This window comes from Ursus americanus, chromosome 7 (genome assembly GCF_024610735.1).
Source record: "Ursus americanus isolate L20-20 chromosome 7, mUrsAme1.1.p, whole genome shotgun sequence".
Lineage (NCBI taxonomy): Eukaryota > Metazoa > Chordata > Mammalia > Carnivora > Ursidae > Ursus > Ursus americanus.
The window spans coordinates 70369368-70392311 of record NC_142133.1 but is presented as its reverse complement, the minus strand read 5'-3'; the positions used below and the strand labels follow the sequence as shown (position 1 = coordinate 70392311).

General features: G+C 43.3%; 1 protein-coding gene across 1 annotated transcript in view; it reads right to left on the bottom strand.

Annotated features, from left to right (window-relative positions):
- Positions 1 to 22944, bottom strand: part of APOB (apolipoprotein B) — a 38378-nt gene that overhangs the window by 3672 nt on the left and 11762 nt on the right. Inside the window, exons 13-26 of the mRNA XM_045813461.2 lie at positions 22184 to 22395; positions 21683 to 21920; positions 20941 to 21117; positions 19425 to 19616; positions 18165 to 18332; positions 17272 to 17483; positions 14313 to 14498; positions 13362 to 13483; positions 11363 to 11573; positions 9972 to 10147; positions 9661 to 9848; positions 9040 to 9185; positions 7712 to 8085; positions 6 to 7202 (exon numbers count right to left, since the gene is read on the bottom strand). Of these exons, the coding sequence (XP_045669417.2) occupies positions 6 to 7202; positions 7712 to 8085; positions 9040 to 9185; positions 9661 to 9848; positions 9972 to 10147; positions 11363 to 11573; positions 13362 to 13483; positions 14313 to 14498; positions 17272 to 17483; positions 18165 to 18332; positions 19425 to 19616; positions 20941 to 21117; positions 21683 to 21920; positions 22184 to 22395 (9799 nt within the window). The remainder of the gene's footprint in view (positions 1 to 5; positions 7203 to 7711; positions 8086 to 9039; positions 9186 to 9660; positions 9849 to 9971; positions 10148 to 11362; positions 11574 to 13361; positions 13484 to 14312; positions 14499 to 17271; positions 17484 to 18164; positions 18333 to 19424; positions 19617 to 20940; positions 21118 to 21682; positions 21921 to 22183; positions 22396 to 22944) is intronic.

Genomic DNA, 22944 nt, shown 5'->3' with positions numbered 1-22944 from the left:
CTTACCATTTAGATCATATTCCAGGAACTGAATGGTTGAGCTGCACGTGGAATTCAGGAATGTTCCGAAGTACTCTACTTTGTTTTTCAAGCCAGCGCTCCAAGTAGCATTGTATAGGGGAGAGGCCACTCCAAAATGTGCAGTCAGTGCTCCAAAGGATGGAATGAAAATTCCAGCAGGTACAGAGAACTTAATGGAAGGAATCTCAATAGTCTGCTCAGGTATGGTAATGGCTGGCAACTCAAAGTCTGCAATCTTGCTGGCCACCTCATTTAGATACCCAACAGCACTGTCAGCTGAAATACTTTTTGGAACGGTTAATTGAGACACAGTTAGCTGAGACGCAGGCACAGTTATCTCAAAAAAGGGAACCGAGGAGTCTTCTGGTTCAGAATATTTTGTTAACACATCAACTTTGGGGAATTTCACTTGGGGTAGTGTTGGTATATTGAGGACAAATGGCAAAGTGTTTAGCTTCTTGTAGATTTTTATTTCACTAAAATCAAATGTATAGGATGGAACCTGAAGATCTGTAAATGGGACTTGGAATGTAGGTATGACAAAACTTGAATTTAGATCATTTAGTTTCAGTCTAGGAATAATGAATTTATCAGCCAGTTCTTGCACAGGGACAGAGAAATGATAGCCATTGGGGTTTTTGGTGTACACAAAGGCAGTTGAAGCATTAAGATACTGTTTCCTATCAATGCTGGTGGTGACATCCAGCTTTAAGAGGTCCCATAAGCTCTTGTCATAAACTGGAAGGACAGTATCTTTGAGGAACCCTAGGGACACTTTTAAGGAACTTGCAATGTCAAGGCGTGCCTCTTCTTGGTCATTGGAAAGCTGTATGTTGTTCTGGAAGAACTCAGAATGAACCTGGACCTCACTTTTCCAGCTGACCTTCTGGTTCTCAGCGTTAGCTTTCAGGGACACCTCCTGGCCAAGGTAATTGATTTCAAGGAGGGAACTGGGCTGACTTGCATGGACCTGAATGAGGGCTGACATTTTCCATGGGGAGAGTTCCAGGGTGGCTTTGCTTGTATGCTCTCCAGATGATGAAAAGAAGCCCTCTAGCTGTAAATTGTTTTTCGTGTTGTGTTCCCAGATGCCATAGATGCGTTGCAGAGTGGCTTCTCCAGCAAAATTTTCTTTTACTTCAAGGTTCCAAATATCATCAACTTTGGAAGCCCCTTGCAGCTTCACTGAAGACCGAGTACTCTTGGAATTCAAGTAAGTGCTGGCCTCACTGGCAATAGTTCCTGAATATTCCCGTGAAAAGACTGAACCCTTGATATCTCCTTTGGTAGATGATTCAATGGAAAAGTAAGAGGTGAGGCTCTCCAAGTTGAATTTGTGGCTGACTGTCCCTGTAGCAGTAGAGTACCGTTCAGGGGAATTGAGATCATACGTTAATTCAATGGATGCAGAGACAGTAGGCTTCGACTTGGTATTTCCATTAAGTTTTTGCTTGAAATTCATTCTCAAAATGGGAATTTGGACTTTTGCAGATGTTGTCACTGATGCCTCCATGTTTTTCTTGGTCAAACTAATAGTACTGTCATGATTGCCTTCCACGAATTTATTACTCAGAGACAAAGCTGTGGCTAGCTTCAAGTCTCTTTTCCTTGTCAAACTTGAGGTGCCCTCTAATTTGTACTGCAGTGCATCGGTGGCAGAAGAAGAGGAAGTTAGGAAATGAGCAACAATATCTGACTGGTTATATAGTCCAACAATGGTATTCAGTGTGATGATGCCTGACTTAAAGGAAAAGTCATAGGTAATATTGCCCATGGCTGGAATGAAAATATCATTTGGGGTACTCAATACCTGGAAATCTTTTGTATAAAAAGGAATTGGGATGATATGCTTGTCTTTGTTTTTCTTATACTGAGCCTTTACACTTAAATCAAATGATTGCTTTGTTGTCTTCAAGAAATCCTTCAAGCCTGTTTTTTCCCACAAGGAGAAATCTTTCACCTGGGGAGTTGTGAATGTTGTGTAAGGTAGAGTCATTTCAGGAATTGTCAAAGGAATATTGAGGAAATCCAGGTTGGCTTCTCCATTTATTCCTATGTGGGCCTCAGTGCTGTTCTCATTGTTTCCAGCAGAGAAATTCTGATGGTACTTATACTGGTTGAACCTGGCACTTGCTTGCCAACTTGCTTGCTGGGCACTAGGACTCAAAAACAATGCGTAATTATTCAGGAAATCTACCTTCCCTATCAATTTTAGTGGAAAACTAACTTTCAAATTCCCTTCGTTGTTCGTGGATGCAGTAATCTCAAATGGCTGTGCTGTAAAGAAAAGAGAATTTTTCAAAGTTCCAATAACTTTTCCATTTAAATGAGCATCATGGTTGCCAGTTATCTCTGCCTTCCTTTCTCCAAGCTTTGCTGTGCCTTTAACAGCTAGAACACTGCGCCCCACATGTTGGGATTCAACCTGTGACTGGATTTCAAATTTAGAAAAGTCGAGGAAGCCAGATTCATAAACCAAGTTTTGGATTAATCTTAGGTGTTTGCTATTGATCTTATTAGACCATCCAAAGGAAGTGATGGGTCGCTCCATAGTAAAGCTAGCTTGTGATTCATGTGCTCCTTCATCTGAGAATGTGTGGCAGGCCCATTTCCACGACCCTATTCCAGAAGAATTCCATGCTATGTGTCCAGCTTCCAAGAGGGTCTTGATTTCATTACGCAGCTCAGCCTGGCTGGAAAAGTCCAGTTTGGGAATGTTCAATTTGTGGAAGTACTTTGCATTGCTGTCCAAAGTAAGCTGATTGTTTATCCTGACGAGCGCACCATGACTAAGCTCCACCGTATTTTTTTCTGTGTGTAAACCTGCCACTGTGTTTGATTTTCCTTCAATAGTATTTCCAACAAACAGCACTTCGCTCTTGTGCTCTGTTTTTAGGTACTTGCTGGACAACATCATGGATTGCTTCATAACCAGTGGATTAATCTCAGGGTCTGAAAGCTGTGCATTGGCTTGAAAATCAAAATTGAGAACTTCTAATTTGGACTCTCCTTTGGCGGTGAGGGAGGCTGTGATCTCTGCCCTGTTCCCTGAAGTTGTTACATTCTGAATGTCAGCATTTGCATCTAATGTGAAAAGGGGAGACTGGATTTTCAAAATGCTATGAAGCTTGCCAAAAGTAGGGACATCGAGTGTGTGTGACATGTGGGGAAGCTGGAATTCTGGTATGTGAAGGTCAGGAACTTGGTAATCTTTAAAATCGAGATTTGGGATTATGAATTCTGGAATTGTGATTTCTGGCAAATGGAAGTCTGGCAGAGTGATGCTAGCAAGAATGGTGTCCACCCCCATCAGGTCCCTCAGGTCCACTTCCGGAACTGGCCACTGCAGCTCACTGTGCAGCATTTGGTCAATGGTTCTGATGATCTTCGCTTTTATTTCTACCAGGTCAATTGTAAAGGAAGGCACATGGAAGGTATTAAGGACAGTAAATTCTGGTGTGGCAAACTTGGACGGCATCTCTATATCTTTCAACCTTTTGAAGTTGATCTGAATGGATGGAACCTTCAGATTTGTCAGGGGGACTATGAAGTCTGGAGTCTGAAATGTAGCTTCCTGAAGAGCACGGAGACTGACTTCAAAGGCAGGCATGGTTCCGAAGGTGGTCTGGATTTCAGGAACAGTGAACCCTTGTTCTACCAAGGCTTTCAGGTTCTCAGCCCAGTCTTCGATAGAATACTGTTCTGCAAAGTCAGTGAGGTTCTTAGCAGCAAGACTCCACCAGTCAGAAATGTAAGTGACAAGCGTGCTGTAAACCTGGCCGACCAGGGACAGGTACCATTGAACTTCCTGCTGAATGTCCATTTGATACACCCGGTCTCGTATATCTTCTAGGATCTCTCGGAATTTTTCTTTCATGTAGGTTAAAGATGTTGAACTTAAAGCTTCCTGCAACCAATCGAAGAATAGGTTTATTTGGGTGCCCTTTAGGTGTTCCAGATGGACTAAGACCGTGGCCTTGATGTCCTCTACAAATAGTGCCAGTGCTTTAGCTTTCTGTGAAAGTTCCAGGGCCTGGATTTCACCGTTGAGTCTCTGGGTCACCTCACGGATTTTGTTATTGGTTTCATCTACAAACTGGTGATAATCAAATGACCTTAATCTATTTGTCAACATATCAAGGAATCTGTTTACTTGTTCAATGATTTTTTTAAAAGACAATGCTTTAAGTTGCTGGATAGCATTATCAATAAATGTAACCAATTTCTCAAAGTGATCTTTTATCTTAACTTGTTGTAGGACACTGCTTAGCTTCTGAACAGTCTCCTTCAACTTATATTGGTGGGCCAACTGTACTGACTTATCCATTAAAACCTGGATGTATTGGTCTATTTCATACATCTTAATTAACTGATGGGAACTGGCTCCAAGCGCATTGATTTTCTCAGCTACTTTAAAACCGTCCATAAGATTTATAACATAGTATTTGACATGCTCAATAATTTCCTTTATTCTTTGAAATGGAATTGTAATTCTCAACCAATGTAAAAGATCTCTGACATCAGCAGCCTCGACCTGTTGTTTTAACTGTTCAGCAAGGTGCTGGATGTCTATATTCTGAATCTGTGTCTTGAGCTGTTGCAATTTCTCTTGTATCTGGATTTTGATTTTATACTTAGCGTCCACATTTTGAATCCAAAGTGCAGTACTATTTCCAATTCTGTTAAAGTCAGTCTTTTCAATAAACAAACACACATCATGGATTGTTTTTACTAGATTTACATTGATATGATAATGTTCATCAAGGATTTTCAGTTTTTCAATGATTTGATCAATAATCTTAGCAATAGCTGTTTTAAAATCATGTAAATCATAATTATCATTAATATACTGATCAAATTGTATCACATATGTTTTTAGCTGAGACAGTGTGTCATTAAGGCTGATTTTGGTATTGTCCAACGCGATTTGTAGATCATTTTCTGTAATTCTATAGTTCTCTGCGAGAGCAGTTAGTTTCTCCTTGGCATTCAAAACTTGTCTCTCCCAATTGAGTGCATTCAGATAACCATCGACTTGCTGTGGGAGCTTGTCCAAGGCTGTTCTGTATTTACTCACAAACTGATCAACATCGATGAGTTTCAATTCTCTCTGTATGGTTTCCAGTGCTGTTATAATTACCATTCGTTTCTCCTCAAAATATTCTGGCAGGATTTCAAAGAATGGGAGGTTGATGGTGTGGACATCTTGATTCTTATCATATTTTACAGAAGCAACAACACTGAATTCTTGGGGCTGGCCAACAGCATCCCTCATCCCTAAAGCATCAATTATGTTGGTATGTTCATTGAGTAAAAATGGCACTTGAATCGAGAAGTCTAGCATGGTGAGGTCAGCCAGGGCTTGTCCTCTAAGCTCCACACCAACTCTGTCTTTATCATTGTAAGCATCGAAGTCCTGGATGTACTCATTTTGGTTCAGCTGGGTCTTGAGTTTCCAGGTGCCTGTCTGCTCAGCTGGAGTAAGCAGGGCACTGACTTTGTGATCAAGACCGGTACTGATGGTGCTCTTCAACGGGAGATGGTGGCTTGTGGATCCTTTGTAATCATGAGAGAAAGTAAGGGCCAAAGGTTCTGCTTTCAACAGGAATTTGCTATATAGCTGCCCAGTATGTTCTCCCCAGAGACTCAGTTTCCCATTGCCATTTGTATGTCCATCGATGGTCATTGTAAATGGGGCCATGGCAGAGTGAACAACGTTGCTGAAATGGAGTGAGTCCGAGTTGTAGTTTGTACTGATGTCGATGGCCGAAGCTAGCCCAGCGATGTTTGTGTTGAGCCGATGGCTGAACTCTGTACCCTGCACTTTAGCTACGGTGTCTGTTTTATAACTTGCTGATAAGTCAGCATAAGAAATGGTGTAGATGTGTTTTATTTCATTGTTCTGGTAGACTCCTTTTATGTTTCCACCCACATTCACCTTCAGGGGTTCTAGCTGTAATTTCCCACTGTTGGTCAGATCCAGAGCGTTGAATTTCAGGTCATTTTTTAAAGTAGTTACAAGAGAATAGGGCTGTAGCTGTACATTAACATTTTGCTTATAAAACTTGTCAGAACTGTAAATGTTGTCAAGTTTTGAAGAGAAGTCCAGCGATAACCCTGCAATATTCAGGTTGTTCTCGTAGTCGAGTTTCATCTCAGCATAAGATCCCATCATGTCATGTGAAAGCTTCAGGCCCTCCTGACTGATTTTGAAGTTGAAGACATTTTTGCTGTCGACACCCAAAATCATGGCCTGATAAGCACTTCCCAATGATACTTCTGTGAGGGCAGCTTTTCCATCCAGACTGAATTTTGCATTGTGTTCCCTGAAGCGGCCACTCGCTGTTAATCTCATAGATGCTCCCGAGAGGCCAAGCACTGTGTTCAGCTCATTCTCCAGCACCAGAGGGCTATACTTCAAGTTGGTAGTTGCACTGGTAGACATTCCATCCTGGGCAATCCTTAGTGTTGCTTTGTGAGCACCACTGTTAATTTTGTCAGTGCCCAAAATATCAGCATTTAATTCAAGGCCATGGGAATTTAGTGATCCAGAAAGCAGGGTGAAGAATCTCAATGACTTGTAATCAGCCTGATACTCAGAACGTAGCAATGCATTTTGCTTAGAAAAGCTCATATCCACTTTGTTAGAAGCGGCAAAGTCCTCATGCTTCCCATTGGTGTCCGATTTCAGGATCAGCTCATAGTTCTCATATCTCAGGAAAGCAGTATTTTTAATGATGCCATCTTGCAGATCCGAGGTGGAGGTTAAGGAGAGAGCTCCATCCTCATATCTTCCTGTTATCTGGTTGGTACCCTGGAGGCAGGAGGAGTTAAACCTCAGGTTGGACTCTCCACTTAATTGGTCAGTGGTAGAATCCCTCTGGTAAGACAGGTCATATGTGCCTTCAGCGTAGAATGAAGAGACTCTAAACTGCCCATCAATCTTGGCTTCCTTGACATACAAATGATGTTTCTTTTTTGCGTCCAAATGTACTGAAGCAGACATCTGAGGTCCCCAGGCACTAGAAGCATTAAATGTCAGCAAACTTTTTGAGGCTGGATTATTTCTAATTTTTTCCACATGACTGAATTTCATATTTGAATCCAGTAATTTGTGGTGTAGATACCCATCACATGATAATGTGAACGTATTCTTGTGGTCATAGGTTGTTTCTCCAGATCCTGACATAAAAATTGGAACACATTAGTTAAATTAAATAATAAATTCCCATAGCAATTTCTATGTTGAAAGCCTTTCAGTAATAAAGCACCTCCTCCCCAAAATAAATAAAGTCCCCCTGATCTGGGTTAGTCGTGCAACATTCTCCTCCATCCATAACACAAGCATGAAGTCTGACAGCAAAAGCCTTCCCTGACCACCACAGATCTTATTGGGTTCCCTTATCAAGTGCTTCTCTGCGCCTTATACTTTTCCATTACATCCTATCATAGCACCTCCTATGCTGAATTTTCATTACCAGTTTAGTTGTCTGCTTTCTCTGTTGCTGCCCCAGTAGAATGCTTGGTACATATTATACGTTTAATGAATATATCTATTAGTTGAATGGATGAATGAATAGGCTTCTAAATATCAGTAAGAAAACCCAAGTCTTTTTCTTCCCAGAGGAGGCTATCCCATCAGAGCCTGCAGTGAATTCTCCCTGTGTACCCGCTACCTGACCACGGCTCACCTTGCACACTGTAGGACAGCAAGTCAACCACAGAGTCAGCCTTCATGTGGTACCAAGCCCGAAGGCTCAAGTGGTTGGTGCTGGTGTTGCCACCAGTGTAGGAGGCGGACCAGTTGTACAAATTGCTGTAAATATTTGTAGAGAGGTCTAGAACACCCAACAGAGGCACTCGCAGTTGGTACAACTCGGGAATGGTAAAAGTGGGGACTTGGAATTCCTGGGACGGCAGGTGGAATCCTACGGACTTGAAGTTGAGGTCTGGTGTCCGAATAGTCTCTAACATCTTTAGATCTTTGGAGGATTTTCCACCAAAAGGCAAAGGAATCTCAATTTTCACACTGTTCTTGTTCAATGTGTATTTGATCCGGCCATCACTAAAATGAAGAGCAAAGACAACGCCCCCACAGTCAGACATCAAGAACTCAAAGTTCCCTGCTCTCCGACCTTCCAAGCAGTGGTGCAGGTGCCCCATTCCCAAACCCACACCGTCTTTTCCCCATGCTGCTCCCTGTATCTGGAATTGTGCTTTTTACCTCTACCCATCAAACACTCAAATCCATTCAAAACCCTTCCAGGAGCCAGTCCCTTATGTCCATCTCAAAGAACACACCGCAATTCTGCTTATATAATTAGTTTGTTCAGTGGGCAGTGCCTACATGCTCTTCCTGGGAGGAAGGATGACACCTTATCTGGTTTTTATCTTCTCATTGCACCTAGTGTAGCCTCTTACACATATGTGACTCACTTGATACTTCTTATTTGCTAAACTGAAATGAGACAATTGGGTATGTGAAAAGAGTGTGGTGTGGGGGGCAGTAATCTTGGGCTATAGTTTTAGCTTCCACTGAGTGGTGATGTTGTGTGTCTATGCCTCTCTAAGCCTCAGTGATGTTATCTGTATAGTGAGGATAATGGTACCCTTTCTGCTGATCTCACAGAGCTGGCCTTGGATCCCTAAAAGCCCTTTGTAATCTTTTCAGTACTATGCACATATAGTGGACTATTACAATAGTTCACTTATGATGGAGGAAAGCTAGATGGCTTTCAAATTCAGGTTGTCGTGCATAAAACCTCTTTGTGTGAATATACTAGAATCCCCCAGTTACTTTCTTAGGTTCTTTCTGACTGGATTGGTGTTCATATTCAGACCCCATGTCCAATAATGCAAAAATGCCATTGTGCTTATGTGAGAGTTATCAATCTCCTTAAGATGCTTCAATTATTTCCCTTAAAAAGGTAAATTTAAAAAGAGTCTAAATTAAGCTAAGTAAAAACCTTCCATTTACTTTTCATGGTTCAAGAAATTATTATTATTATTATTATTTTACCTTTTCAAGAAGAGGTTTTCTGGGATGTGGAAGTCTGGTAATCCCATTTTCTGGAGGTACAATTCTTTTAGGCCACTGAGGTGATCTTGCAAATTCTGGGCATAAGGAAGACTACTAGATGCCTTCTGAAGCCATGTGTTTGTTGCCTATAAAATAAAAGAAGCTTTTAGAGCCATGGGTCTGGAGGGGTCTCAAAGTACAATTAAATCAGGCGATCATCTATACTTGACAGGTCAATCATTAAGCAGAATGATGCACTGCAAATTGAAAAGAAATCACAGAAAATCATGAATTTGGGATGCTAGTCATTGATCTCTTCCTGTATTTCATAAAAAGAATATATAACATAGTCAAACTCCTAGCCAGGGTCTTGAAGCTTCCTTTGAAATTCCAGGCACAGTAAACTTTCTTGCTTAGTAGTATTTATTCGGTATTTATCACATACAGCCTTGCATAGCTGGGTAACTAACCATGCATGAATGTTTGTTTGCTCCCCAGGAATTCCCTGGGGTGGGAAGCATACCTTATCCATCTTGGATACTCTCTTTCACCTAACTCAGGGTTGAGTATGTAATTAGTCCTTATGGCCATGTATTTATCGACTGACTGATTTGTACTTACAACTATTAATTTGGAACCCATGTGCCGGAAAGTCATGTCTGTTTGAGGAACTGGGTGATCCAAGAGACTATTGGCATACATGTGCAAGCTTTTAGGATAATCAGAGAAATCCATGGGGAAATTAGAAGCTGCTTTTTTGGTATCCACGTTGGTGCCTGTGTTCCATTCAAATTCAATCTTCTCTTCATCTGAAAGTACACATGTGAAATAGTCATCCATAGTACCAGGTCAGCCCCTAACCCGTGGCTCTCAACACTGCACTCACGTCCACATTGCTCTTGGAAGCATGCACGGGGAGAGGACGTACATACCATAACGCCATACCAGCTTCTTGGAGATTGTCGAGCCATAAGCTGTAGCGGATGAGTCCATTAGGAGGAGGAGTTTTGTGGGAGACCACTGGGTGAGGATTTCACTTCTGGCTTCTGCTTGCAGACGGGGTATGGAAATAACACCTTTGATTTTGCCTTCTTCCCTTCTGTCATAGCTATTGAAAAGAAAATCATTTGACATTGATGACTATCCATTCCAAGGAGATACGTAGGATCAAACAGAAGTGTCATTTGTTTCACTCAGCATAATCTCCTCCAGTCCCGTCCATGTTGCTGCAAATGTTGGGTAATCGTTCTTTCTGATGGCTGAGTAATATTCCATTGTAGCAGGGAGATCAGTAGGAGAAGGAAGGGAAGAATGAAGGGGGGGTAAACAGAAGAGGGAATGAACCACGAGAGACTAGGGACTCTGGGAAACAAACTGAGGGCTTCAGAGGGGAGGGGGGTGGGGGAATGGGATAGGCCGGTGATGGGTATTAAGGAGGGCACGTATTGCATGGAGCACTGGGTGTTATACGCAAACAATGAATCATGGAACATTACATCAAAAACTAAGGATGTACTGTATGATGAATAACATAATAAAAAATTCTTATTAAAAAATAAATGTCATCTTTTAAAAATGTTAAAAAAAAGAAGTGTCATTTGTGGTGACAAAAATTAGATATGTGAATGGCTCCGAAAATGAGCTCATTAACTTCTGAAGCCAACTGTGGCACCAATTCAGGACTTTCCAGGGAGGTATGGGAGGAAGAAATGATTTCCAAAAACTGTTAAAATTCTGTAATAAACTGTAAAATTCTGTAAAAAACTGTACCATTTACTAGCTCTACTGCTTTGGCCAAATTATTTAACCCCTCCGAGCTACCATTTTCTTTCTATAAAACAGGGAAACTCGTATCTATGTTGCAGTTTATTATGAGAACTGAGATAATTCCTTTAGAGCACCTAGTACAGTGCCTGATGAAAACAGTAAGTGAATGGTGGGAAGAGCCAACTGTGCAGAGGGTCTGAATATTGGGGGCTCTATCTGCCCTTTGGACCACAGACTGGAGATACCCCTAGTTTGGTCAGCCTTTCTTTCTTTCTTTTTTTTTTTTTCCAATTTTTTAAAAAAGACTTATTTATTTGTTTTTTTGAGAGAGAGAGAGCACAAGTAAGGAGAGCAGCAGGCGGAGGTAGAGGGAGAAGCAGATTTCTCGTTGAGCAGGGGACCCCATGTGGGGCTTGATCCCAGGACCCTGGGATCATGAACTGAGCCAAAGGTGGATGCTTAACTGACTAAGCCACCCGGGCACCCTGGTTTGGTCAGCCTTAAAGCTAAAGAGGAAGAAAGGACATCAGGTCAGATCATCCCAAGCCTTCCATACCTTATGTGGCCAGTGAGAGTGACCTCAGTGATTCTCTTGTTCTGAAGGTCCAAAGTGAGCTTGTAAGACTTTTTTTCCATAGCAGATTCATCACTAACTCTGAGGATTGTCCCAAGGTCAACATCAAAATCTGGAATTTGGATTTCACTGGACAAAGTCATACTCTGCCGGTTATATTTGAACATCATAGTAGCCTCGGTCTGCTTTGCACCTGAAAAGGGTGTACAAGAGAATCTAGACATGTGTATTCAGAAGCTATGTTTAGGAAGGAAGGAGAGGAAAATGCAGAGAAATCCTAAGCATTCAATGTGCTCAAATGAGGACACGGTTTAGCATTTTACCTTAAATTTCTAACTTACACATTTGTTCAGTCTGCAAATATTTGTTGATTGCCTGTCATGTATTTGGCACTGCTCTTGGCACTGGGGCATCCTTGCCCTCATGGAACTTATATTCTAGTGGGGGGTGTACAGTCAGTAAACAAGCACATTACTTATGTCAGATGATACTAGATTTCATGAAGAAAAGTAAAACTGAAGAAGACAATAAAGAGAGGGATAGAGAGATGCTGCTTCCTGTGTGGTGGTTAGAGTTCTCTCTGATAAGGCAATGTGTGGGCAGAGACCTGAATGAAGAGAGGTCTGAGCCATGCCATGTTTTGGGGGAGAGCATTCCAGGTACTGGGACCTGAAATGCAAAGGCCTGACATGCAAAACACTTGGCATGGTCAGGAAACAACAAAGGCTTGAGGGCCTTCGGTGCCAGGCGGATATGACATCTCTATGTGACTCCTACCTGTGACACCCTTCCTGGTTCCTAGCCACCCCAGCCCCGGCTTCCCCTTCTCCAAAAACTGCCTTCATTTGTCACAAGATTCCTAGGTTTTCTTCAATTCACAGGTGTGCCCATTTTACACCTTTGGAAAGTTGTATGTGACCTTTTTTTTCCAGCATGCACCCCCTTTTCTCTTTTCCTTTCCCCCCTTTTCTCATTTAATTTTGTGACATACTATTCCTACATTAAAAAATCATCTGAAGTGAACATCTATGTTTTCCCTGTCCCCTAAAACCTGCTTTTCCGCCAGCCTTTTTTATCTGGGTAAAGGGAAAGTCCACTCTTCCGTCGTTCAGGCCAAAAAGCTTAGGGTCATCCTGATTCTATTTTTTCTCTTACGCTTGACACCCTCCTTATCAGCAAATCCTGAGAAGTTTAATCTTCAAAATATGTCCAGAATCCAACTACTTCTTAGATCTCTTCTGCCACAGCTCTAATCCAAAGAGCCCATACCTCTGGTCCGGATCATTGCAATATCCCATATACAAGTTTCTCTGACCCTGTTCCCCTAAAGTCTTTCCCCAATATAAACGTAGATCAGATCATGAAAACTCTCCAGTGACTTCTTATTTCACTCACAGTAAAAGCCAAAGTCCTTGCCACGGCCTACAAACCCATCCTTCCCCTACCTCCCTCTATCTCTGTGACCTCACCTTCTACCATTCTCCTCTCTGATCTCTCCTCTTCAGTCATACCAGCTTTTTTCCTTTTCCTCAAACATGGCAGCCATATAGCTGCCTCAGGGCCTTTGCACCAATGAGCCCCTCAGCCTGTAACACTCTTTCCATATGGCTTATGCCCTTATCTCCTTCAAATCTCTTTTTTTGTGCTCTTTTACCAGTGACACTTTCCCTCATCATGTCAAATGACACTGTCTTCCTCCTCCCTGCCACTCTAGACATTCCCCAGATCCCTTTATGCTCTATTTTTCTCCCCAGCACCAACCTGGCATTCTGAATATTTACTTGTTTGGCTGTTGGTTGTAAATGTGGACAGAGACTTTATCACCACTGTTTATTGTTCTAGCCTCAGCTCTTAGAAGTGGCCTGACACTTTTCAGGCATTCAGTAAATATTTATTAAATACATTAAATTAATCAGTCTTCCTTGTGAGTCCTGAACCTGAGACTGAGGCAGAGATGGAGGAGCCCTTTCTGGATACTTGCCTTCTGTCTGAGTTACAAACGTCAGTGTGTCCACCAAGGCTCCAGCCTCTTTCTGCAGTTCGTAGGTTACACTTGCAGAATACAGCTCTACTTCTCCGGTGGGCTTCAGTTCCAGTTCAAGTCTAAAGGTGTCACAGTGTATATGGTGCACAATCTTAGAGCTTTCAGTGATGATGTTAACCACCCCCAAAACAACTCTGCCTCCATGGCAACCAAAATAGCGTCCTGATTTTAATATCGTCTCTTGTCCCTAAGGAGGACCTTTCTGATCCGTTTCAGTCCCTCCAAGAGCCCAAGGACAGGGGAGACCCCGGGGTGTTTGGACAAGCACAGCAGGAGTTGGCTGGTTGTGTCAGCAAGGCTGAGAAGAAGGAGTGGACGTGGAGAGAGTTGAGGACAGGGAGCCCTCCATCATGGCTGGTGCTTCGAACACAGCAGCGGGCTCCAGGAAAAGTCCAGCTCATGTGTCCGGAGGCTCAGAAACCTGGACACTGAATTAGGAGCAAATTGGAATCTGTGCTGTGCTTCCACCATCTAATGCATAGGGGAGAAAAGGGGAACACCATCTCTAAAGAGATGTTTTCAAAGGAATATTTCTCACGGACAATGGCTTTAGTTCCCTGGAGGGAGAGTGCTAGTATCACCTTGGTGGTTTATTTTTTGAGCTGAGGCTTCCTTTAGGGGTCATGATTTACCTTCCAGAAATGTCCTCCCCCCCCCACCTCACCTATGGAGAAACTCAGTCCTACTCAAAGTTTAGGTAGGAATATAAGTACCCTTCAGGTGTGTTGGACAGAGGCGCGTGATTTTAAGTGATTAAAGGATGGTGCAAACGTGTAAGGCAGGTGGCAAGGGCCTCTTACAACACACAACAGATGTTCCTTCACTCTGCCAAGCGGCCATAATGTAGAGGGTGAGCAGAAGCAGGGTGGGACACTGAGCAACTCTGACCTGGTGTCCTGGGACAGCGGATAGAAGGAGGCAGGTTCTGGGGAGGTGGTGGTGGTGTAGTGAGAACTCGAGGTACAGAAGTCCAGGCCCGTAAAGAGAGGCTTGCAATCCGACCAGCCCTCCGTGTTCTCTTTCAGAGATGGAGCCTCTTCTGTGTTGGTGGTGGAGATGAAATGGACTGTGTTACTGGTGAAGAAAGAAAAAACTGGAGTTACCTTCAAGGTACCAGTTGAAGTGGTGGTCGCAGGTCGCAGTGCCAACATTTGCCCCCCTTAACCTGCTCTCTATGTCCCCTCTGCCCACACCACACCTCAGATTATCTGATTTACTCAGAAACAACGGAGAGTACAAACGTCAACAAAGCGAACAAACACCGTGACTCTTCTGTTTCAGACATTGCGTTGAGTTGTTTACTTTTGTTTGCTGTGATCCCCAGAACAGCAGGCAGTAGGGGGCTCCTTGTTTTATAGGGGAAACAGGCTCAGATGTTAACTAAGGATCACTGGGCCCTGAACTCAGGTGTGCCGCTTCCTTCCTGTGAAACTCTTACTTTACTGGCTTCTTTCCACTTCTTTCCCGCATTGAACAAGTCCAAGTCACCTCTCCCATTGCAAGCCTCTCCCTTTGCACACCTCTCGCATTGCATGCCTCTTCCATCGCACACTTCCCCATCGTACACCTCCCTTGTCGCACACTCATTGCACGCTCTTCTCATCGCACACCTCCCCATCGCACGCCTCCTCCATCACATGCCTCCTCCACCGCACACTCCTCTCATCGCATGCCTCTCCCATCATGCACACCTCTCCCATTTCATGTGCGCACACATGCGTGTGTGCACACACACACACACGCACCCTTTTCTTTCACAAGATTGTGTCTCCCTCACAATCAACAAACTTGTCGGCCTCGTGGTCTCCACTCTTACAACACGCTTCTCATGAACTGTGTTCTGAACCCATCTGCACACCATCGTGCTTCTAGGACTGCCTCCATCATTATCTCCAATCACCTTCTCGCTCCAAACTCCAAAGGACCTTCTTAGGTGTTACCTTCCTTGATCTCCCAGAGGCATTAGGTAGAGCTGGTCACTTATGGCCAGATTAAGACTTTAGAGTCCCTAACCTCTGAAAGGACTATAGAATCCTCCTCCCAAGTATGTACTTAAAAAAATTAGTAAGTCCAAGAAAGTTCAACAATGTCCTGATTTCATCCAAGGATGCTTTTGTTTTGAAATATCACGTTCTTTTCTCAGTATTATTTCCTTGGTTTAGGGGTACCCTAAAAGCTAGCCTTGGGGGTGGGCTGGAACCCTAAGTGCCAGCTTTAGCTGCCTATGGGGCAATCCACCTTGGTGGCCTCTCTTGGGCGTCTGTGACCCTTTACAGCCCTGGCTCTTCTTCCGCCTCTCTGACCACTCCTTCTCACTCTTTGCTGCTTCTCCTCTTCTGCTTCACACATTCACATTTTCCACATTTCTGTCCTAGTCCGTCACGTCTTCCCCTGCACCAATTGCTGTTTGACTTCAACAACCTCTATCTGCAGATGACGCCCAAACTGGTATTTGTAGCTCCAGCCTGTTTCCTGAGCTCAGACCCACTGGTCCCACTACCAGCTGGATATTTGAACCGGCGGTCTCACAGGACTTCAACTGTGGCACATCCCAAACCAAGTTTGTCAGCTTCCTCCAAACCAGCTGCGCTCTCTGTTCCAGCAAGAGGCACCCCCACCGCTCTTCGTCTTCTCCCTCACCTTGCTTCTGGTCAATCACCCATCCTCATGTTTCCACTCAAGAATTTCTGGAGTAGGCTCGCTCCTTCCTGCACCCTCCCTGGCCTTCGTCTGGTTCAGACCATGAGTATCTCTCACCCGCATGTGAGTGTGACAGACTCCAGCGAGTCTCCTTGTCTCCAGTCATGCTCCCTGGCCATCCGTGCCCCACTCTGGAGTCAGAGCATATCCTCTACAGCACCAGCCGTGCTTTATTTATGCTCCCACTTTAAACTCCTCTGCCTTCAGAAGAGTCCAACATCCTTCCGATGGCTCAGAAGGCGGACCTTTGCCAGCCTCTGTCACCTCCCTCCATGACCCGTGTGCGCTTTGCCATACTGAGTTTTTGACTTTCTTGCAGCTCCTGAACTATTCTTTTTCCTTCAAGTCATTCTCTTCTCTTGGCCTGGAAACACTCATTCCTTTCTCCTTGGTCTGCATAACTCTGACAGCCTTCAGGTATCAGCTCAAGCATTGACTTCTTCAGAAAGCTTTCCGCGGGTGCCACAGGCTACATCTTACAGAACTTCGTGTCCTCCGGTGTTTCCTCTCAGCCTGCACTTGACACTTAGGGCTTGCTTCATGTATGTCCTTCCTGCGAACGAAGCGCTAGGAGGTCAGGCGTATCTCATTCCACGTACTTCGTATATTAGGCACTTAAATACTATTTTTACTCTTTTTGAATCAATAAATTAATGTGCCTGAAATATAGAAACTAAGGTAAATCGATGTTTAAGAATATCATTGAAAATGGAGCTCTCCATAGATGCTGCATCCCATAATCCTGAGGTTAGGATTTTCATGCTCTATCCACTGAGCTAGCTACCACGGATTAGTATGTCCTCTGGTTTTTTTCCTGTGAAAACAATGTTCATTTCCCAAGGACGATTTCTCTAGAGTTTGTGTTTCCTCATTCTCAAAACAAACAAACAACAAAAAACCATAACCTAATAACAAATGATTAAACATTAAGTCCTAAATGTCAATTTGGTAAAACCTGGACAGTAAATGGAATTGTAATTATTTGGTGAGTCTAAGCTAGGTTAAGTGTAGCTAATTCAGCACCTTCTCTCCCCCCCACACCCCTGAGTTCATGGGGCCCTGAATTATCTCGTGCAGTCAAGTCCTACAGATCCAGTTTCAACTCTCCCTCTCACACTGGCTAGTCAGATCTGGCAGATGGAATTACCGGCCACTGAACAGCTTGACTGGCATCGTTGGAGAAGGAATGATGAACTTCAGCTGCCCAGCTTTAAAGACAACGTGCATCTCCAGGCCTGTCTCATGGAAGAGGTTGGTGTTCATCTGGAACATAGTCCTTGAAAAGTCCGGGATGATGATGCCCATGTTTGTCACAAACTCCACGGACACAGAGGGCTTGGTCACCAGCTCCATCTGCGACTGTAAGTCAGAGAATGACTGTTCAGCTTCATTAAATACCTCAGTCCCTGTGCAGTCAGATCAACCGCCCTTCCCCATCCTTGGACAAACATCTCTGGCTCACTCACACCTCGGGAAACATTATTGTGATTTCTTTGGAGGAAGAAAAGGCATGTTCTTAGTTCCTCAGAGCCAGACTGCACTGATACCCCGCACGAGGAAGTGCCCGAGTTAATGGCTTAAAGTTAACATAACAGGATGAAAAGAGGATAGGAATCCTCATTTATTGAGAACAGCTGTCTCCTTACTGCTAGGAGCTAGCAAGGTGGAGCCTCCTAGTGGAATCCTGAAGTGTTTTTTTTTAAGTTTTTTTTTTTTTTTTTTTTAATTTATTTGACAGAGATAGACAGCCAGCGAGAGAGGGAACACAAGCAGGGGGAGTGGGAGAGGAAGAAGCAGGCTCCCAGCGGAGGAGCCCGATGTGGGGCTGGATCCCGGAACGCCGGGATCACGCCCTGAGCTGAAGGCAGACGCCTAACGACTGCGCTACCCAGGTGCCCCCCTAAAGTTTTTCGTAAAAATGAATAAGGCGAGGACGACGATGTACTTCATCTTGAACTACACACATTTTAAAATTGTACAAGAAACCAATCGTGGAGGAAACGAACAACCTAAGGAATGAAGAAGTGAACAGGGTCTTACATTGGCTGTGTGCAGCTTCATTCCGGCCCTGATTCCAGGAGCGATGACTCCAGAGGAGGAGACTTGCAGTTGTAACCCAATTCCAGTGGGCAGTTCAAAGGTGTTGTCCATGAAGATGTAGTGAAGAAACAAGTCACTCATTGAGCCTTTCTTGATGGCCTCTCCAATCTATAGATCCAACAGAGGGCAGTAACTACAAGTAGGAGTCACCAAAGTGGGATTTGTGAAATGCAACCTCCCACATATTAGACGATAATTGTTCTTCTTTATCCAGAAAGGAACAGACTATCGAATTTTGATTAGCTGAGTATTTGATAAAATGCATGATTACTGGTTTCAACAGATCGGGGTATAAGAAATTGCCCCAGACAGATACCATGTCATTTTGATCTAGGGGTCGAGAGTCACTTAAGAATATTGCTGTGCCTCAGAGCTTTATGAGCTTTAAGCAGCCTTGGATGGCATGGATTCATTCCAGTTATTTGGAGTCTAAATGGAAATGAAGGTTTACTTAAATATAATCTATTATGATAAAACCACGTTTTTAAAAGATTGATTTATTTATTTTGGGGGGGAGGGGCAGAGGGAGAGGGACAAGCCGACTCATTGCTGAACGCAGAGCCTGACTGAGGGCTTTATCCCAGGACCATGAGATCATGACCTGAGCTGAAACCAAGAGTCAGCCACTTAACCAACTGAGCCACACAGGCACCCCAAAACCATTTTAAAAAAAACAAGCTATTGAGATGGACATATTAGTATGCATTGGGTTTTTTTAATAACATTTTTAGAAAATAACTTGAAATCTAGTTTCTTAAAGCCAATATTATTATTTATCAAATACCAGGGAATATATTTGGATATTTTCTCCTTTATTAATAAATTAATAATGATGGAAACTATAGCTCCTATTTAGGTAGTGGATTACAGTTTGTCAAATACATCCTTTCATAATCATTGTAGCATAGATATAAGGAACTTGTAGCATAGATACAGGGAGATACACTTAATACTGTTTTCCAGATGAACAAATGGATGCCCTTAAAAGATACACGTAATATTACCAAAGACCTAATTTCTAAATGTTACCATTTTTTTGCAATCCACGAATCATCCTCTCTGAAATTCAAGGCAAACCTGCTTCTATGAAGGAAGTACAAGTACTTTCTCTGGTTTGTGAGACAGGATCTTAAGAAGTCTGGGAGATCTAAAAAGGGCATGGTCTAATCTCATTGCCAAGATGGCGCTTGGCCCACTTACCATCTGGGGGATACCGGGAAGAGTGCGAACACCATTCAGCAGCAGCTTTCCCAGGAGCTGGAGGTCATGGAGCCTGACAAAGCCAAGCTCCTCTCCCAGGATGTGGAGGTAGGCTCTGGCTTCTGGGAATTCTCTGGATTTCAAATCTTTGATCAGCCTCTCAACATTGAGCATAATTCCATTGACCATGTCCTGGGATTTTAATGACAAAGTGTCTAATGAGATATCAGCATTGTCAAACACCATTAGAGTCCTGATGTAGGGCCCATCTGCTGCAGCCATGATGGGCTAAACACAAGTACACAGGTGGGCATATAGAGAAGCCACTGAAATCACTCCCAACTTTTACTGAAAGATAGATAGCTCCCCCAAATTGAGATGAAAAGAGGAAACTGAGTTCTTATCAGGGATAGTGGGTGCTTGATGCTGTTCTTAACTTGAATGTAGGCATAGTAAGAGGGACCTCTGTTCTCCAGGATGCCAGGAGTCCTAGGGCTCTCCAAGAGCAGACGATTGTCTGTCCTTCACCTCTCCCCTGATTACCCCTTTCTCATTTGATGAGGGATGAATACTAGAGGTTTCTTGAGAAAATGAAGCTGCTATATAAATTGGCCAAAAGCTTGAAAAACACCCTATCCTAGACAAGTTCTTAGAGATGAGAAGAACTCCATAGGCTGATGCTTAAACATGTGAAAGAAATGAGTGATTGGCAGACCCAAACAGAGCAAAGACCCTCAGCCTCATGTGGAGGTGTGTAAATTAGAAGGTGGAGGTGGGGCCATCTGTGAGCATCTAGGAGTAAATTATTGCCCTGCTTTTCAAACTGAAATGTACATACAGGTCACCTAGGGAATATCATTAAGATGCAGGTTCTGACGCAGTAGATCCCAGTGGGACCTCAGAACCTGCATTTCTAACAAACTCTGATGTGAGCCAATGACTGAATCACACTTGGAGTAGCAAAAAATTAAAGAATAAGAAGCTCCAGATTATACAGTCTATTTTTTACTCCTTAACTGGGGTTACCCACTATATGAGTAAGAGCCAAAGAAAGCAGTTAATAATGAAAATATGAATTCAAAATTACAATAATATCTGCTTATTGAACAATGTACCAGTGAGGCACTCTGCTTAGCATTTTACATACTTTATTTCATGTAGTCTTTAAACAACCCAGTGAGGTATGGATTATTAGCACCTGGGGGATGTAGAAACAGAGTATCAGGCAGCTTTCCCAGGTGTGCGGTTTGAAGATCATAAGGTCAGAATTCAAACCCATGCCCCAGAGTTTACACTGTTAATCATTATGGAAGAGTGCCTCTAATGAATCTGGTTCCTGGGCACATTCAATCTCCAGGAGGCTTATAACTGCAGAGGACACTAGTCTTTACCCTTACAGGACTGGTTAATAATAGCCATAATTGTCACTTCAGCTAGATAGCTCCTTGATGACTTCTACGCTTGGAGAAAAATGTTTTTGCACTGAAATCCAAAGCTTTTCTTAATAAAAACATACCTGCTCACGTTTATCATCTTTGGTGTAGCCGAAGTGGTCAACCAAGACCTTGGAGACATGATCAGGAACTTGGTCATCAACCCAGTACAAAGCCTTATTGACACTGTCTGGGAAAAATCCTTGCTTTCCAAAAAGAGCTTCCAATGTTGGCTCAAAACCTTTCCCTTCCAAACCAATCTGAGAAAGAAAATCAGGCAAGAAAATGCCATCAGGTTTCTTTGTTGTATGTCAGCCTTCAATTGCTCTATTTCTGTCCATTTAATTAAGTATTTAATGAATACTATGGGGTAGGACTTGAGCTTAGCCACCACAAGAGTGGTCTTATTTAAATCTTACTAGAATCTTGAAAGGCAGAACTTATTTTTTGTCCTTTTCCAGAAGAGGCTAAGGTCAGAGAGGATAAACAATTAAGCGAGAGATTCAGATTGGGAATGAATTTGGGGTTTGAACCAGATCAGTCTGATTCCACAACCCATGCGTTTTGTAGGATTTTGGTTCTAAGGGCTTTTCTGAGACATCTACATTTCCATTAATACCACAGAGTCATGCTTCAGGTGACCTTTAGCTAGAAGGCAGGAGGGCGAGGGAGGAGGGAATGAAGAAGCCCTCAAACTGATGGTAGGAATGAGCTACCCGATTGTAGCTCCTCTCCAGGCTGGCTCACGGCTCCCTTGACTCTCTATTTATGGTCTTGTACAGAACGGGAGAGAGGACCTGAGCCTCTTCTTACTCTTACACATACCTCAAAGAGGTCCGCTGGAGCAAATCCAAAGACATTGAGGGTTGTTTTCAGCATGCTTTCTTTAGGAAGGTAATTATTTGGATCAAATATAAGATTTCCCTCGATTTTGGCTGAGATGGGGTCAAGCGATGGAAGGGAAACAGATTTGGAAAGGTGATAGTTCCGGGAAAATTTTGAGAAGTCCAGGATGGTTGGGAGTTGAGATCCTTTCAGAGCTTCTTCCACTAACTTTTTCAAGCTAGATGGAAAGAAGGAGTATATTTTAAGCTTACATGTCATGTCATGAATCCACTGTCTCTCTCACCCCAAGGAAATATGGATTGCCAATTGCTATCAAATGATCTGGATTTCATTTGCTCAAGAGCTTGGCTCAGGTCTGCTGCATTTTTGCGTGCATGTTACCCAGAAGGAAGAATACTCCATAAAGGGCAGGCAGTGGCCTTTAGGAATGTGGGGGGAGTGTTACTCTTTGCCCTTTGTGGCAGATGGGGGCTTACTTACTTTTTGATATGCAATTCTTCTGAGTTTAAGATGTTGGCGATGTGGGAAGCCACAAAGTTCTTCACTTGCTCATTCTGTTCCCGTGGGAGAAGCTGGATGATTTGTTTCATATCTGACTGGGAAGGGTCCCTCATCAGCATGAGATAGGCAGCCAGTCGCTTATCCCCTGGAGAGGCATCACTGAGGAAAACCTGAAGAAGGACTTCCCGGACCTGTAGCCAAAAAAGGAGACTGTTACCACTGTCCTTTGGTCAGAATACAGAGCATGCCTGGCAAACGCTGGTGTGGTCTGCTGGTGGTTTACTACAGGCAAGTCAAATTTCTTTCTGAAAGCTTTTCAAATGCTGGTACAGTATCTTCTCACCATTGCCCCTCAGAACAACCAGCTCAAGAAAGCGTCTCAGAAGACTCTTATCAGATGCATGTTACATTCAACTGCATTAACATACTCAAGTTGTGACTTGAGGAAGATCTGCTACTCTAAGTGAAAATAAACTTGTTTTAACATAAATTATTTCAATGTGGGGATGAAGGGGGGAAGGGATAGTGAGAGTTTGGGGTGAATAAATAAGGCATTTTCCAAAGCTCTGGAGTCATTTGCACCCAAGATAGGGCCAGGTTGACTATCCCAGTTTGGGAAGACTGGGGAAATCAGGCATGTTTTCCTAAGATGAGAGTGATGGTTGGTCTGGTAGGGTGACAGCATATAGCTAAAAGCTCATATTCTGAGGCTGGAGTAGCAGCATGGCCCAGTATTTCTC